At 39.5% G+C, this 18033-nt stretch overlaps 2 protein-coding genes across 2 annotated transcripts; one reads left to right on the plus strand and one right to left on the minus strand.

Moving 5' to 3' along the window:
• The first annotated feature begins 1531 nt into the window (after positions 1-1531).
• On the plus strand, positions 1532-7855 carry LOC138054282 (uncharacterized). Its single transcript, XM_068900756.1, has 8 exons — positions 1532-2155; positions 2853-3010; positions 3450-3501; positions 4455-4786; positions 5471-5612; positions 5770-5939; positions 7210-7344; positions 7820-7855. The coding sequence occupies exons 1-8, from the start codon at positions 2101-2103 to the stop codon at positions 7853-7855; spliced, it is 1080 nt and encodes a 359-aa protein (XP_068756857.1). The 5' UTR covers positions 1532-2100.
• Positions 7856-10027: 2172 nt separating this feature from the next.
• Positions 10028-10537, minus strand: LOC138054284 (uncharacterized). The gene has a single exon (XM_068900757.1). It carries the CDS (start codon positions 10535-10537, stop codon positions 10028-10030), a length of 510 nt encoding a protein of 169 aa, XP_068756858.1.
• Positions 10538-18033: the final 7496 nt, after the last annotated feature.

The raw sequence follows: 18033 nt of genomic DNA on the forward strand, positions 1-18033 counted from the left end.
CGGGAAATTCAAAGGTTTGTATAGAAATTCAACGCAAAATAAACTGTACATGACTCTACTTTAAAGACTTTGGCCTTCATAACCAAACAAATAAGTCCAAGTTCACCACTGAGATGAAATGGACTTAGCATCTATTCCCTGTAATTCGTATATAATGTTTTTTTTTTGTCTCCATACATTCTCTGTAATTTCGTGCCTTTAGAATTACAGGAACTGTATGGCATAAACTTTGTTTAATAAAATTATTTCTACAAAAGCCATTTTTCCAACTTTCTTCTTCCCCACGTTTGAGCGCATGTCTTCTGTTGTTGGAAAATAAAAAGCCCCAAAACTGCATATCATGAATACTTTTCATCGTTTTGAACTTCCTCACAAACCTTTGAATCTTGCTCTGATTACCCAGGATGCACTCAAGAGCGTGAACTTGTCTATAAGGGAATCTTCATTCACGGTTTTTTCCTCGTTAGCATCTGCATAAGTCTATTGTTTTCTAATCAGTCAGCCGAGAATAAAGTACTGAATGTTCTGGAAATTTGAACGCGATATTCCACATAATCTCTGATTTGAGCAATAATGCCCTGAAAATTCAAAATTCTACATTGCACCTTGGCCACCCAAGAATTTATCACTTTATTATGGATAATAAACCACTCTTTATCAAAGCTAAAAGGTTTCAAATTGGAGGTTTAACTACGTTTCACCTTTTGAGGTCAATTGGTAAATAGCATGATGTGCCTTTGAGCGAACTCATATGTCACTGAAACAAAATGAGAACAATGTCGTCAGCAAAGATTACAGCTCACCCTCCCCATGCCCAAGGTGTGATGATGGACAAGAATCAAGCAATATCGTCTTACAAACGATTCATTGACAACGACATTAACGAGGAGTGCTATAGCGAAGAGTCCTGCGTTTTGGGGGAAGTGATTGAGAAGTTTGTGAACAATGTCGTCAGCAAATATTACCCCTACAGAGCAGTTTGTTACTCTTTAGATTGGACTGAAGCTACAAGCAATTGCAAAAAGAGTTGAAACACTCCGCCAGGCTGTTAAACAACCGTTTAATGCGTGTCATTCAAGTCAGCGCATCCCAACTCCCCTTCCCCGCAAGACACAGTTGTTTCAATCTCCACTCGGCATTCAAACTAAATGGGGTAGGGGAAGGAGGAGCATTAGTACTTTTCTTTCGAACTGGAAAGGGTTTTTAGGAAGAATTAAGTGGTGAATTTTCGATTCAGTGTCTTAACCTTTTTGCAACTGCGTGTAACACGGAATTGACGCTAATCCGGGGGAATGTTTTCCTATTCAAATCCTTCCCTTGCATCAGCCACCATGTCACCCTTGTGAATCAAACGACGGCCGTGACCATACAAAGCTATACAAGACTGACCAGTAGTCTATTTTTCGGTTTGTTATTTGTTATTTTTTTATTTTTTTATAGCTGCCAGCTGCCGGGCCTTTGTTGAGGTGGGGAGGGGGAGGGAGAGGAAGCGAGGCTAAAGTTGACCTTGTTCAGTGTATAATTCAAACTCCATTGCTTTTTGTGAAAACTGATCAGCATGAGCACAATGTCACAGCATAAAAAAGGGTGAAGTTTGTACTCCGGGGGTTAATACATGGTTGCTTCGTTGTGTTTAGACCGCGAGGGATTTCAAAGCTAGTTAGTCCCCGAGCCAATCGTGACCCACTCGGGGCCAAAACCATTGTACTCATTCTTGCGATAAAATATCCCGCCAGTTACGAAGGCTATGTTATTAACAGGCCCAGTCATTTACCTCAAAACTTGGGTCTGCAACCATTGAACCTTTTTATAAAAGGTTCATTAAGCTGACCAAAACATCTCTAGACAGAATCTTTTCTTAATTTGCCGTTTTTCTCTTTGGACGTTTTATCCTCTTGCCCTCAAATATTAGCTTTCGGACTTTTCGGTATCATAATTCGTTGACTTAAAAGCGCCAAAGCTGTGTTTAACTTGGGCGCAATACCTAATATTTAGTTTGATTTCAATAGCATAACCAATGAATGAGGATGTCGCTGAAGCAGCCATAATACTATCAAGCCTAACAGCAACTGTACTTCCCACTCTAAGCTTGTTAACAAAATGTCGCCGATTCATATTTTGACTCTACTGGTGTCCATTGTTCAGATTTTTTCGTGTAAGTTTATATGGAATCTTTAATAAGCTAAATGTTGCGTTAAGTGAATCTGTGACTTGGTTAATAACAACGATTATGGCATTTATATTGCGCAGTTGAATTGAGTACATTTAAATGATCATTCTATCGCAATTTCCATCAGGCAAGGTTAAGTGTTCTACCTGAGCTTTGGGAATGTTTGTTAACGTCTAACAAGATTTAGGAACAACTAGTGCAACCTATAGCCTTCAAACTACTAGCCTGGATGCTCTATACCATCTCCTTATATAAGTACTATTAGGAGAACGCACCATGTTCTGGCAGCATAGCGGTACAAGTGTCTACTGAACCTAGTTTAATGGATTTAATGGCCTAAGTTCCCGCGAGTCCTCTAAAGCTAAATGGTAAAGCATCCGAAATGGCACTTGTTTCCGAGTATTTCAGAGTAACCGTCTGAAAAGACATTTCTAATTTTGAAGCGTTAGAATATTAACATAGGCCATACGATTTATCGTGTGTTTAATATCATATCAAAGCAGACAAAAGAGTCTTCATAACGTCCCGTTGCAGGACGCCCTTTCTATTCGGTTTCAAAGTTTGTAAATGTTCACTTAGTTGGCTGCGGCTGGGCTCAAATCTTCCGCACTCGCTCTGTTGCCGGATGCACTTCTAACAGAGCCAACTAAGCCCTTGTTGGTTCAATTAATTCTTAATACAGCTCACCCTCCCCATGCCCAAGGTGTGATGATGGACAAGAATCAAGCAATGTCGTTTTACAAACGATTCATTGACAACAACATTGACGAGGAGTGCTATGGCGAAGAGTCCTGCGTTTTGGGGGAAGTAATTGAGAAGTTTGGACATTCCGAACAGTCGGTTGGTATTAAATCTGGTGTAAATAAAACCAGGCGATAGAGGGGGTATGCTTTTCGTATCATGAGGATAATCATGTAGTACCTATTTTTGTTGACCTTCATTTAGGAAGTTTCGTCTTCTTAACTGAGAAATCCGACACCAGATACGTGAGAGAAAGGAGGGGATGGGGGTAGCCTTTTTCGGTAAAAAAAACCCACCTTTTTTTCATGTGTATTCTGACACGTTTAATTTGATCAGCGTTCCAACTGAATATATATTCATGCAGTTAACAAAATCGCTGGTAGACTCAGTTCAGTTTGTTTTCAAAATTGTTGCAACAGTTAGAATATTAATTGGCCACCAAATTAGGCGCAAAATTTAGTTTTCGTGCTTCGATGTAAAACTAAATTTCCCCCTTACTATCCTTAATTTTATTTTTTATTTCTACTCCTTTTTTCAGTATGAGTACTGGAATACTTATCGTTGTAATAAATCAAAACAACGCTGTAAAGGTAAATGGCATCAATAAAATTGTATTTTAAACATTCAAAAATTAACCATGAGCGCTCTACGCGCCTCTAATTGGCTATTAATCATCTCAAATCCATAAAACTTGAAAGGAATAAAACTGCTGGAAATTACGTAGTACATTTCAATTTAATAGGGGTTTGAGAGATCCAGTGTTGAAAAAACGCAAGAAATGAATGTACATCTATCCTATTGGTTGCCTATTGAATGCTTAGTCTAGTTGATAAATAGCGCAGCGCAATTTGCTTCGGTTTTGAACTAATTCGCCAAATGATTGGCCTAAGCCAAAAAGAGACAAAAGCCAAACGAATCGTTATTTGTTGTTCAACGTTTTCTTTGCAGAGCAACAGCTACATTTATTTTCCTCAGCTATTCTCTGATTATTTATTTTGATTGTCTCCGTCAATCTTTTTTGATTGAATAAAGAAATTACTTTTTTTTATTATTATAGCAATCAGTTGTAAACAGAGGATATTACATGGCCGCGCGGAGATAAGAAATATCTCTTCGAGTGTTGAAACGAGTGAATTATTTTTCAACACGAGAAGAGAAATTTCGTATCTCCAAGCGGCCACGTAATATTCTATTTGTTATATAAACAACAATGAAATATACTAAATCATTTCACGAAAGGCATTGAAAGGCGCGATTTTAATATGTAACCGTAGCAACAGCGATCTTTTCATGTCTGAAAATAACATGTTTTCGCGCGAAAGCTCACTTGGTATTTAATAGCTGTTTATATAATAAAACAGTTATTTCTGTGACTAACAATAGGTGGTTTTTGCGTGATGACGTGGCCGCCATGTTGAATGACACCAACAACAGAGTCTGTTTTATTTGCTTCTTTTGTTCGTCATCGGACATTTGCACATTTCGCCATTGTTGTCTACGTCTCAAGAGGTTGGTTGCACACCACCAATTATATTTCTTCCAGGTATCACGTGCCACGGTCATTCAATAGGGATGAAGGACGCAAAGATCCCGGATAACAACATTGATGCGTCATCATGGCAGGAGCCTTTCCACTCCTTCCGACCAGAAGCCGGTCGCCTTGACAACCAAAATGGAGTGTGGTGTCCAAACACTCTCGGGGAAGCAGACAAGACGTATTTCCTTCAAGTTGAGCTCCCTTCTAGGTACAATGTCTGCGCCATCGCGACCCAAGGATCACCACTTTATGAAACCGACTGGGTTACAAAGTATCGCTTGGAGTTCTCCTTGGACGGAGAGAACTTCATGCATTATACAGAGAACGAAACCATCAAGGTATAGTTAAAATACCATGGAATTAACGGCCGTAACGATGACGTCAAAGAAATCGACAACGTGGCAAATGAAAATAAGTAATCACGCATTGTTTTTATGATTTTTTTGTTAGAGATATTTAGCATCGCGTTTAGGGAGTTTACGGTTTGCGACAGAACGTTAAGTTTCACGGACATTTTGTTCGTTGACCACAGAGAATTATGTACCAAAGTAAAACGTACGTGCGGGGAATATGCAATGTTATCGTTAACGCTTTACTCATTATATTATTCTTTGCATCATTTTGGAAAGAGCTCAACCGGCGTTTAAAAAGACCGCCTTTTACGTGATTTTCATTTTGGTTAGTCGTTAGTATATGGTTGATCATTGTCAAAAGCAGCCTCGAGGATCCAAGAACATCGGGAAAAGTGTTTACAGAAGTTAAGAAAGATCTGAAAGTCAACTGATCGTCACGGTTGAAATCTATTGTCTATGTTAGACTCCGTCTTAATAACTGGCCCATCGTTTATTATTGTCGATCTTTATAATTATCATTATTATTAATATTTTTAACGCGTTCTCTTTTTCGTAGACGTCTTCGTTGCGTAAAGTGTCCACTTTTTCGGTGGCAAATACGGACCCAATTCTTTTGTCAAGCAGTTATCGGTGTGCATTTCTAATGATTTTCCTCTTTGAATTCTTCAGGAGTTTACGGGAAATACTAACGCCAACGATATGCTAAAACATGATTTGAACCGACCAATAACAACCCACTTTATTCGGTTTGTACCGGTGGAGTGGAACAACAAGTCATGCATGCGAGCGGAGGTCTATGGTACTGCAATCGGTAAACTATCAGCACCACTTATACTTACGGCAAAGAAAATGCTCTGTCATGATCTCTCGGAGAGGAATATATGTCCTCCAAAGAAATAAAGAGAAAGTGTGGTCAAAAGGCATTATGACAGTTATAATCAATCCATTCCTTTCATTTTATTTTTCAGCCTATCCATGGAAGGCCAAGAATGACAAGTGTTGTGTGTTTCCATTCAAATACAAAGGAAAGAAGTATTATAATGTATCATCGACTGGGTCTGGATGCCTTGGTGTGCAACAACTTCGGATCATCGTTATGTTAAGCCGAGGCTACACGAGCGATTTTTTGCTCGCGCCGGTGATGCGTTTTTTTTCAGATTTTGTCGCTTCGCCTGCGCGCCAGGGTGGCTACACTTGTGACAAATTTTGGCGACAAATTGAAAGGCACGCGAATCGCATACTTCAAGAGACCTGGGCACTATAAACAGACATTCCTACTTTAATTTCATTGGCTAAATAGTCTTTAGTCGCGTCGCAAGCGCGGGCAAAAATTGCAGGGTGGCTACACCGGCAACTATTTCTGCGATTTTGTCGCGAAAGTTTCAACTCTGGCGACTTTTTTCTTGCGATTTTTTCACCTGTCGGTTTGCCAGTTCAAGGGTGGCTACACGTGTGATTTTTATCGCACACTGGCGACGCGACAAAGTTTGAAAAAATCGCATCACCAGCGCGAGCAAAAAATCGCTCGTGTAGCCGCGGCTTTAGTGTCTTGTTTGTTGTTTGATCAATTGTACACTTGTCTACATAATCCTGATAATTATAAACTAGCAATAATAAACATTTTTCATTTACAGAGACTGAAATGAATGTTGCCAGCTTTCAAAAATGTTCCTTAATTAGGAAATAGATCAATTTCGATATATTGAACATGATTTCGAGGCTAAGGGGAATAAACTCATATAAATCCATACTTTTATTCCCCAGAGCCTCGAAATCATGTTCATCGTTTTAACTTAGATTTTAATATACCGAAGTTAACCTATTGCTCTCGTGAGACCTGAATGTTCTTGAGACTTGAATGTTCTTTTACAACACCGAAGAAAAATGGCCCTTTCCTGCAGTCAAATTACATATCCTCACAGAGATCACCCCTTTGGGGCTCCGATCAGTTTCTCAATTTATTTCATGTAAGAAATTCCTTGTGTCGATCTGTTGCCACTCCATTTTATAAATTCCAAGTTTCCCTCGTTGCCACTTAATAAAAGCAAGAGCCTTCCTCACGCAAGCTTGTTTGTCAGTGTAAACAGACTGTGATTATCGCTATCCATTAAAAGTTTAGTAAGTTTGTGTACGGGGATGGCGCAATGGTGAGACCACTCACCCCTTACCAATGTGACCCGGCTTCGATTCCCATACTCGGCGTCATATGTGGGTTGGGTTCGTTGGTTTTCTACTCTGCACCGAGAGGTTTTTCTCCGGGTACTTCGGATTTCCCCTCTCCTCAAAAACCAACATTTGACTTGCTTTGCGTTAATTGTTGATTTCAGTTTACAGTGTCCCCAATTCGTGCTCCAGCGATAGAACGACTAGACACTTAAATAAACTTCCTTTCCTTTTTCTTTTAATAGATCTTAATAAGCTTATATCGACCCATCCCGCGTAAACGCCTCAAGTCGTCTTGTTTTCCTTTAAAACTTGGTCTAAAAATAGACACTTATCTGACGCTGATGGGGACAAACCTGATGCTAGATTCTTACTCTCGGGTAATGGACTTTTGCAGCAATTTATCACAAGTGACATCTTTAGAACTCTAACAAGACGAAGACTTGAAAATCACTATACCTTGATTCACGCAGCTCCGGCTGAAAAGTCCGTCAAAACAGCTTTGACACGGCAGGGTTACAAATTTTGCGAATGCTCCTGCGTTATCATTCGGAGTTTAACGACAAATGCCGAAACTATATTTCCTTGACAAAAGTACTTCTTCGTTTTCTTTGAAGCCGTTTGAACGTTCAACAACTGTAGAACTCACGCACGCTCACATCAGGCTGCAAACGTCAATATGGTGTAGTTTATATGGACGAGAGAGAGTTTGGTTTCCAGTTCTTAGTTCCTTTGCAATCAAATTTCGCGAAAGCGTTGGTTCTTTTGTTGGAGCAATGTTGAAACCATTAAACGGCCTCCGCACAACTCAAGTATCTTGACCAGCCTAATTATTATGCATATTTTTATTTGTAGGGAAAGCATTTGTCCAGGGCCTATGAAACTTGGTAGGCAGTTTGTTTGTTTGGTAGGCAGTTTGTTGTAACCTTTCCAAAATGTTCCGTATCACATTCTCATCACGTGACCCAAAATTATATTTATTCCTCAAAAATGGGGAACATTCAGCTACATTATATCAATCTTGTTTCTTGATTATTCGATGACCCCTTATAAAGTCTTAGTCATACCGCCTTTTAATTACGTCCACATGTTATACGTAAGAGCAATGAACAATTGAGGAAACTAGGTCACTTGACATGATAAACATCCAAATATCTTAAAAGGTAAATACGGAGTACCACATTAAAAGGCGGCATTTGGTCGGCACAGTTGTACTAAACGTGTTAATGCCAAACATTTTCAGCATAGTGAAGTATAAGGGTGCGTTCGATTGACCGTATTCCGGAATAAGATTACATGGAATATAAGTTAGAAATCCTTCGTTTTTACGGAGATTCACATTAAAATTGTCAAACATCCGCTAAAATGCTATTTTAAACATTTTTATTATCCTTGCTGCTTCGAAATGCGCCAAACATACCGTTTTAATCATCACTCCACGTATTCTTATTCCGGAATAGGGTCAATCGAACGCGCCCTAAATGTTCCCCATTTTTGAGTAAAGGATATAAATGTTATAAGTTGTTTAAGGGTCACGTGACCAAAATGTGGTGCAAAATATTTTGACAAATTAATAACAACACCGAGAACAAACTTTCTGCTAAGTTTCATGGACATTGGACAAATGCTTTCCTTCAAATAAAAATGTGCACAATAATTACGTTGGTCAAGCCTCAATACACTTGAGAACTTTGTTGTTGCGTCCAACATTTGCCCAAATTCCTTACAACTTTTATTGAACGAATGTTGATCAAATGTTGAAACCGTTTAAACATGATAAGCCGCATTTACACCCTGAAATTTTAAGCTAGTGAGTAAAAGATGTCACTTTCGTTAGGTCCAACCCTCTGAGGTCAAATCGGTCAGTTTTGAACGTGAGTAATGACGGACCGTGAACTCCAAAACTTATACTCACAAAAACAGCCTTTAAGTAAAAATCAAAGCTCAAATTTTTGCCAGTCACGTGTTAAGCAAATATACTTTCAAAATCTGAAGAAAAGGAAGTTATTTGTTTTTATCATTGTAGCAATTTAGTAACAACAATCCTATGGACTGAGTTTTACTTAACAGTTCGATCGCGATAGTCAACCTTTTGTGCCAACATCTCCCTGATTTCGCGACTGCCAGAAAAGACATTTGTAAATTACTTTATCTCGTTGAAAATTTTATTGGGGCTGATTCATTCAAATTGCACCGGAAATCACTGGAATTTCCACAGGACACCCACTAAATGTGTTCACGGAATTTTATAATATACCGATGGATGTATGCATAATTCAATTCTAGATAAAAGTTAAATGAAATCGAATGTGATATATTGGTCATATTGGTCAGAAAAGTGTCTATTTTTAAACCTAGTTTTGCGGGGAAATAAACAATAGAGTGCTTTCACTTACGCGATCAGTATCCTTGTTTTACCATCGAACGAAGGGAAACATTTGCATAATAATAGGGCTCAATTCCCGGAGGATTAGTCGGGCACCAACATGGCAGCCGTCAAGTAACGTGAAAACACTCTATAAACCAAATCGGCTAACTCAATGTTGTACCCACTTCAAATCCTTTGGGAATAAAACGTTTTGTTCCAGGTATTTCCATCTCTCAGCAGTAACTGGCAAAGCAGCTACAAGTAATTGCAAAAAGGTTGAGACACTGAATCGAAAATTCACCTCTTCTTCCCAAAAACCCCTCTTCCAGTTTATAAGAAAAGTACGAACGCCCCACCCTCCCCTCCCCCCTTTTTCAATATTGATACCCTTTAGTTTGAGTGCCAAGTGGAAATGGACTTACCACTTTGCTTGGGGATGCGCTGACTTGAATGGCACGCATTGTACGGTTATCAACAGTGTCTCAACTCTTTTTGCAATTGCTTGTCTCGATGGTTGTTGCGTGTAATTCATCACTGCGACTAAAAAGAACAGTCAATAGGTTCAGCAAAGGTATCAATGGAAAGCAGAAAGATGGAGCTTGAACTGGGATAGGCGTGACGGCGGCCTAATTGGGTTCCAATTGAGGGTAATAAATTTGAAAATTAGTGCAAATTACGCATTTCTATTTATAACGTTAAACACGCTGTTTAATCTTGGTCTCTATACCAATATTCTCTAGTCTCTTCTTTAGATCTTTTGGAACTGTTCCAAATGTTCCGATTACAATAGGAATTATCATTGTTTTCATTTTCCATAACTTCTTCAATTCTCTTGCTAGATTCTGGTATTTCACTACCTTCTCGACTTCTTTCTCCTCAATACGGCTATAATGTGCTATTGCAAAATCTATTATTTTGCAACATTTATTTCTCTTTTCAACAACAATCATGTCCGGTTTTCTTGCCTCTATCACGTGATCAGTCTGTATCGTAAAATCCCATAATATTTTACATCTCTCATTCTCTAGTACTGGCTCAGGTACATGTTGATACCACTTTTCATTGACAATGAAACCTTCCTCTTTACAAACTTCCCAAGGGATCTTCTTACCCACCCAGTCATGTCTCCTTTTATATTCCTTTTGTGCTAATTTAGAGCATTCACTCACAATATGATTTATGTTTTCATCCACCTTTCTACACATTCGACATTTACTGTCCTCTTATTATTATTATTATTATTATTATTATATTATTATTATTATTCCAAATTATTTATCCAAGATAATTGTACAGAACTGTTTTAAAGCACGTAGGGTGTTGGATAGTGCAGGTGCAATATTATTTCTCACTGCAATACCGGTTCGTAGTTGTCATATTAATCCGATTGAGAACGTGTTCAATTTAGTAGAACGCGAGTTCCAGCGCCAAGCGATACAGAATGACATAACCTACGAGATTTATCATCAGTTTGCTGAAATAGTATAATGTACACTTTACGCTATAAGCGGTGACACTATTTACTGGGTTGCAAACCCAGTCGGAAAATAGGTAGATTTCCGTTTTTTTTTTTTTAGTATTTTTTTCCGTGTCGGTAAAAGTCTTGCCTGTCACTCCCCTGGTAAGTGGTGTCTTTGTGCATAGAGTCTTCTGCGCGTATTTTCTTAGGATCGAGAGGGTAGTGGAACTGCGTAGATTTCTCTGGTGGACACAGTAGAATCATTAACTTAGCCTGCAATGGCGTCGAAAGTCATGAAACGCGAATGGCGTTTTAGTGGATCCTTAAACAAAATATACCCTTATGGAGCTCAATAATGGAAAGTCAGTTGGATAAACTAGGCAGGAATCTCAAAAGCGACGAGTAATGGACTTCGACAACAATCTATCGCCCGTCGAGACGAGATCAAAGTGAGCTGTATTTACCTGAAGTACATGGTAATTTGACACGATTGAGTTTCTTGTCTTCACGCACGCAATGAAATAGGAAGAGGTTTTCGCCTCTAAGAGCAAATATGTTGTTTGTTTCAATAAAATTTTCGCTGGAAAAGGATTCTGTGGTATTTTCTGGCTTTGTGAATTATAATATCATGTTGTGTATTGAATTTTCGAGCTTAAGGTTCAAATGTGATATGGGAGAAGTTTTTTAGTATTGCTCTGTAAGCAGGAAGGGTTCACAGGCCTGTTGGAAGCGTGCTTGAGTTTCAACAAAATGAGCCCCAAAATCAGTGAAAACTTGTGACGCAGATGAATAATAAAGTAGCTGCTATTTCCAAAATGATGGAATTACCTGGTGATAAATAACTTCGTACGCGTCTTGGAGAGTAAATTTTGACTTTGCATAAACAAGAGTTGGGCGATTGTGATCTTTGTTTTGACTTCGCTCATTTCATTGTCAAACTTTATAACACTTCACAGAAAAAGAAACTTTCAAAAACCCGGTATCTTGCCATCATTTGACACAGATGCTTCACTGTTTGGCGAGTAAACCGCGGTAACTTAATCACGGCGCCCGCTGAATTCCGGCCATGTCACTTTCGATTTTGCAATTTACTTGAACGTAGCAAAAATCTCCGAAAATGTTTGTCGCTGATCGTAACTTTTTATATTCTATATTCACGGTTCAAAATTAATGTTGTTTTCATGCCGTAAATATTTTATTCTCGATCGACCGTCCGGGAAACTTCCTTCTGCTCTTTCTGAAAATTGTGTATCAATAGTTATTTGCTTTTTCATCAATATTTGTTTTGCATAAAGCAAGCTAACAGAATCTGTACCTTGCTGAGTTCGCATTTGTTAGCGTTAATGGTATTTTCAGTCAGATGTTTCTGTTTTTTATGAGGGGTACATTGTTTTGGTCTCCCATCCAAACACTAACCCTGCCCGGCAGGGCTTAACTTCAGTTAACTTTAGCATTAGAAAGCTGTCAGATGCTCAGAGGGCACACTTGTGGTAAAAAGAAGTTGCGAGGGAACTTGAAAATTATTAACATGTCAGCCCAGAAGCCAATGTTTCTCGCTTCTCTTTTATTTGTTATTCTTCAGAGACTGGAATGCTGTATTTCAATACCACACAATTCATAGACTTTCGAAAAGTCCGTCGTCTAGATACGCGCGGAACGAAGGACTTTTCATACTTCATTGGCGCCAATTTAGCGACCCAAAAACGGGTCGCTGAGCTAGGCCAATCAGAGTAGTCCTCGTGGACCCCAGGGGATAGAGTTGTCAATCAAAATTTGCCACAAGTAGTGAAGCGTGATTTTCAAACATGCTAGATATTCCGATTGCGCGACCATCACAGGAAAATAATTCAAGAATATCTGTCTTGCATAGATCTGTTTGTCTTCTCCAACCGGAGCTGGGAAAGTCTGACCTTTGAACTAGTCCCGTAGGCTTTTGGTCGTTTACTTGGGGCGGGTGGCATGCTATCGCCTTCGTAATTCTTCCACTGATTTCACTCACGAAAGATTTGGTCTCTAGCCGGTCGCTATGTAGGAGACAACACATTTAAAATCTTAAATATAAACTGGTGTTTGGAAGTCCCGAGGCGATTCTCAACGACTATCGACACATTTTTCGTCCAATGGAACAAAAAAGTTTAAAATGCATGTGTATTCATCGACGAGAGTCATTGCATCGCTAAATGGTAAGATGTATCTTTTAATTTCGGTCTAGTACGTCTCCTACACCTGAAGCTTACCTGATCTTTCATGAGTGAAATCAATTGACTTTCTTGACGATTCGAAGCTTTCCCTTACTTGCTAATCTTTCGAATTAGTCTTTCGTTTCTCTCAGCACAAATCACGGCACAAGTGTTGGTCCAAAAAATACCACTGGAGATCTCCTTTCCAAGCGGCGACTCGAGATTGAAATAAGCTTTCGTTTTATTTCATCTTTGTTTCTGATACCTTTAGCACAAAGTCAACAAATTTCCTCTTTCGAACATGTTCGACTGTTTTCATCGGATTGCGCCATCAAGTTCACTTCTTGCGAAAGACGTCATCCCCTTTTTGGCGCGAGCCGCAAATGAAAACCTTGCAAGCGAGACAAGTCGACCTCTCGCGACTTCGTCGCTCGCTCATCCACTTCGCGTACGAAAAATCACGATTCGCTCGCCGAAACATTTTCTCCTGGGATTATCGTGAGGTCGACTTGTGGCAAGTCTACACAATTCAGTGCCTTCTGATTTTCTGTAGCACGTACCACAGGCAACCCAGTGTATGCTTCACAGAAGCATCTCGTTATTGATGTAATCTCTTCAATGATCATGAACAAGCGCTCAAAGGCTTAAAATTCACAATAATGGTCAGCGAACGAAATACTGAAAAGCTGTTATTCCTTGTAACAGTTATAAATCTCTACAATAAAAGTAAAGTAAAGTCTGCTCTTCGAGCCAGTAGGCTCAAATGGCCGGCGCTTATCTCCGGTTTCTGTAAAATGAAGCGACTTGGAGTATTTCTACTCCCCCCTGGATGGGATGCTAGTCCATCGCAGGGTTACCCCCAGCATTAAGTTCGCCGGTACCCATTTATACATCTGGGTGGAGAGAGGCACCGTCAGAGTAGAGCGTCTTGCCCAAGAACACAACACAATGACCTTGGCCAGGACCCGAACCCGGACCACTCCATCCGGAATCGAGCGCACTAATCATGAGGCCACCGCGCCTCCCGCACAATAAAAGTAAAGGACGGTAAAAAACAAAGAAATAAGCATATTACGGAATGATAAGCTTGTCAGTCGTTTATTAACTTATTTATACGTTACCATGTCAACGCAAACATCGTAACAAACACAAATACATTTTCGTCCAAAAAAAAAGCAGCCTTTTCCCTTTTTGACATGCAACAAATGCAAGTGGAGAGAAAAACAACCTGAGATAGACTTTTCGCGATTACAAAAGCAACAGGCAGTTAAAAGAACTTTTCGCAACGGTCGACATAAAAAATTAAAATTCTACTGCAGACCGTAGACCGTTGACGCAAGTATTACATTACCCGTGCCTCACGCCAGTAACAGAAAACCGTTAATTTATTCTAAAATAAAACTCGCGAAACATTTTGCACATTTTCGAAGCTCCTTTAAAACTTAGTGTTCAGGGATTTTAACCCACGGAAATAAATCAGCTTACTATTGACTGAACAGAAACGCGTACGTATGAAATTCAATCCTACCTCAAGGCTAACTGAGAACCACAGACTGTTACTGGAAATGTTTTCAAAATCACATTCTACTGGAGTGCAGATTGCAGTGAAAGACTGAATTTCCGCAAAGAAGTTCGTTCTGTTATCACACAGCACAGGCACAACACGCATTTCTCTACGTAGCATTTACGTAAACAAAACGTTATCGGTACAATCTACGCACACTTATTGCGTGCGCTCTGATTTCAACTAAGACTTCTTACAACGCAATGACACTTTCAACATCAAATTTGACATCACACCAACCCAAAACTGTATTTTTTGCCGTCAGAAATTGTGTTAATGACTACCTGTAGCGCGCAAGAGGTCAACACCCAATTTCGTCCAAAGTGATTGCCAATTATGGCAATTTCAGCATAAAGACACATTTTCAAAATTCCTCATTACGTAAACCTACCCGAACTAAATAAAGTTATCTTCAAAGCTTACAATACAACTGTCATATGCATATATGCAAGGTCTCTCCCCAAAAAACAAATAGACAACCCAGCAATACGGAGGTAAAACAACAAGACATGTAGTTCCTTATTAAAAAAAGCCCTTTATTACGACTCAGTGAATAACCGAAAACTTATTAAATACAAAATATTAAGCCAATTTATAAACTTTTATAAAATAAAGTCGGTAAAGTTAATGTGACAACCATGACCTGTGCGAATGATATGCATTTGAGCCAATGCATTGTCTGTGTCTCTTACAGAGCAACCTTGTGAACGTCACACCATGCACCTCATCGGACCGGAGTGCTTCGAAAAAGACCGATAATAACGAAGCTCTATTTGCGTTCATTTGTGTTTGCCTGCGCCATTTTATTCGGATCATTCTCTCTCGGGTTTGTCTCGTCCGAACGAATTGGTTATTCATCATCTTTGCGTAAGTAACAAAATTATTTCTTCTCCTTTACACCATTTTTAGATTTACAAATAAAGGGTACATGTTTTATATAATTTCACTCGTCCCGCCTACTTTTTATGTGGCAACAGGACAGTCTGCTGCATCCATTTCGGTCACGTCAATTTTTCTCACTTCCGGAATTTTTATGGGCTTTCCGCGTCTCACGTTCCAACCCCGTCTTTGCGGAACTTTGTATGCTTTTTAGCTTCTTTCTCACTTCCTTTTCTTTTCTTGACTCGGTACGTATACGAGGGGGTCGGGTAGAGGTCTAGCGCTGGACTGGAAACCCCCTTGCTCGGTTGCGCTCTGCCCCTGACGATTCGCAACCGATCATGAGCCTTGGTGCCGTAGTCTTTCTTTGCATTTTATCTTCCGCCCTTTTCTTTAGTTATTATCGGCCTTTTTCGAAGCACTTCTGCCCACAGCGAAAGTGGCAATATGTGATAAATAAACTTTTGTTAAAAGTAACTAGGACGTCGTGCTATGAAAAACTACGAACCTATACACAATCAAAGCCAACAATAGCCTAGTTAGAACTAGTTAAAAGATAAGACATGAATAAAAATCTAGTTGAAAGCTAAATTTAAAAAAATGAATTTAGCAGCAGTCTTGAAGGTGTCCATTGTCTTTATGTTGCGAATTGCCGAAGGTAATGCATTCCAGAGACAAGGTGCAGCTGACTGGAATGCACGATCGCCAAGGGTTGGACGGGTCTTAATACTAGGTAACTCAAGTAATGAAGACTCGTTTGACCTAAGAGAGTACCTGGACTGCTTTTTGATACTAATTAAATCAATCAAAATAATAATTAGGAGCTATACCATATAAACACTTAAATGTCAAAAGCAGAATCTTAATCTTCCGGTAACTAATCGCGAGCCACGCAATGAAGGTGGAAAAGCAATTTTAGACAGTTTTACCGAAGGGAAGGCGAGAAAAGTTGCAGTTAATTTTAGAGATTTGGTCACGCTGACGTCACAAAAATCAGAAAAACCCGCCTTACGCGCTATACTAGTGCCCAGCTTGCGCGAGGCCCTAAAACTCCAGGGAGCCTCCTTAAGGACGTTCGCGCTAATTGTTTGTGCGCAACGTAACTGCGCAGGTAACGCGACTGTAATATGTCACGCATTACTTCGAGCATTAGTGAAGTTGAGGTTTGAAAACCTTTGCAGAAACCGTGGACGATAAGTCTTGCACAGCGTTGGATAAGAGAAGATCGTGATCAGTCAAAATTGATTAAAAATATTTAGGAAAGTCAAGTAGACTACTGCACGACTGATGTTCGCGTTGTTTTTATTAGTCGTGCACTAGTCCGGGGCACTAGTCTACTTGACTTCAAGCATTAGTTAAAATAGCATGGCGACAAAAACGCCGGAGAAAAAATTCCAGGCCGGCAAAAGAATGGCACATTTATTTCCGAATCATCATGAAACGTTAAAGAGAAGTGAGCGGGAGGATGGAAAAGCTCTTTAAAAGGTAGCTGCTGATCGAGTAGAGGCTGAAAGTTTGGAAAACTCGAGGACGAACCGTTGCGTAAATTTAACGGGGCTGTTTCTTTTTTTAATGTTTTTATTACCCTACGAACTTAAGTTCAAAATGAATGAATGTTTTTGAAGTTCTTATCTTTTACTTTCGTGAAAATAGAGCAGTATTTTCGTCCTCGTCGGCTTGAATAGTGCGGATCTGGGTGGAAAAAACCAGCGATTAAATTTCACAAAAACCACACTCCAGAAGACGAACATGACGGCAATGGGGAAATATTATACAAAACACTAACCAAATGAAGATGACGACTGCTTAAAACTTCGTTGCTATGCTCGCGAAAGCTTTGTTTTGGGTCAAAACCTTTCATCCCTTCAACGATCGATCCTCTCTTGGGTTCCAGTCCTTCCCCGACAGGTCACGCAAAAACGTGACAAACGTAGTTTTCTAAGAGCTTCGTAAAATCAAATCGATTTTACTCCCTTGGATCATCGGTGACCCCTATTTTTTTAATCATGAATCACTTACTCTACTTACTATCTACAAAATATGATAAAATGAAAAAAATCTTTAAAATTTCTTTCCTCGTGCCATCGAATTCCGGTAGTGGTTGCAACGGATAGAGGTTACGAAAACGCTCGTCCAGGATGAACTCTACTGTTTACGACATCCCTAGCGGCATGACATTATCTTACAATCCCACCCCTAAAAATCTATGCACGGAAACCTTCACTCTAACAGTTTATTTTTAGGATTTTCGATGGATGAGCAGATGAGGCTACCTTTCGTTATTATGACAGATTTATCGAAATTAAGGCATTTTTCCACTGCCATTTTCTCCGAAACGAAGTCGGTGACCCCCAATTTTTTTTATATTTTTGGAGTGAGTACTTTATAACCTAACTCTATGCGAGAAATGAAGAAAATCTCACCGTAGGAAGATTTTGACGTGAACGTCCTTAAGTGCAGAACCTGAAATTCCAAAATCAAATTGGAAGCGATCAATCCCATGGTCCACAGTATCAAACGCACCGCGGAGCACAAGCAACGTGACATGCTGATCTTCCATGTTCATCAAAATGTCATTCTTGACTTTAAGCAGGGCAATTTCTGTACTGAGGTAAAGTA

The sequence above is a fragment of the Montipora capricornis genome, chromosome 6 (assembly GCF_036669925.1).
Source record: "Montipora capricornis isolate CH-2021 chromosome 6, ASM3666992v2, whole genome shotgun sequence".
In the NCBI taxonomy this organism is placed as follows: Eukaryota; Metazoa; Cnidaria; class Anthozoa; order Scleractinia; family Acroporidae; genus Montipora; species Montipora capricornis.

What these genes read in the sequence shown, in the direction of transcription:
- LOC138054282 (XM_068900756.1), top strand. Translation starts at nt 2,101, where the DNA reads ATGTCGCCGATTCATATTTTGACTCTACTGGTGTCCATTGTTCAGATT. An exon ending in TTGGACATTCCGAACAGTCG is followed by an intron (nt 3,011 to 3,449) that starts GTTGGTATTAAA and finishes TCCTTTTTTCAG; the next exon opens with TATGAGTACTGGAATACTTA. An exon ending in GGTCTATGGTACTGCAATCG is followed by an intron (nt 5,613 to 5,769) that starts GTAAACTATCAG and finishes TTTATTTTTCAG; the next exon opens with CCTATCCATGGAAGGCCAAG.
- LOC138054284 (XM_068900757.1), bottom strand. Translation starts at nt 10,537, where the DNA reads ATGTGTAGAAAGGTGGATGAAAACATAAATCATATTGTGAGTGAATGC.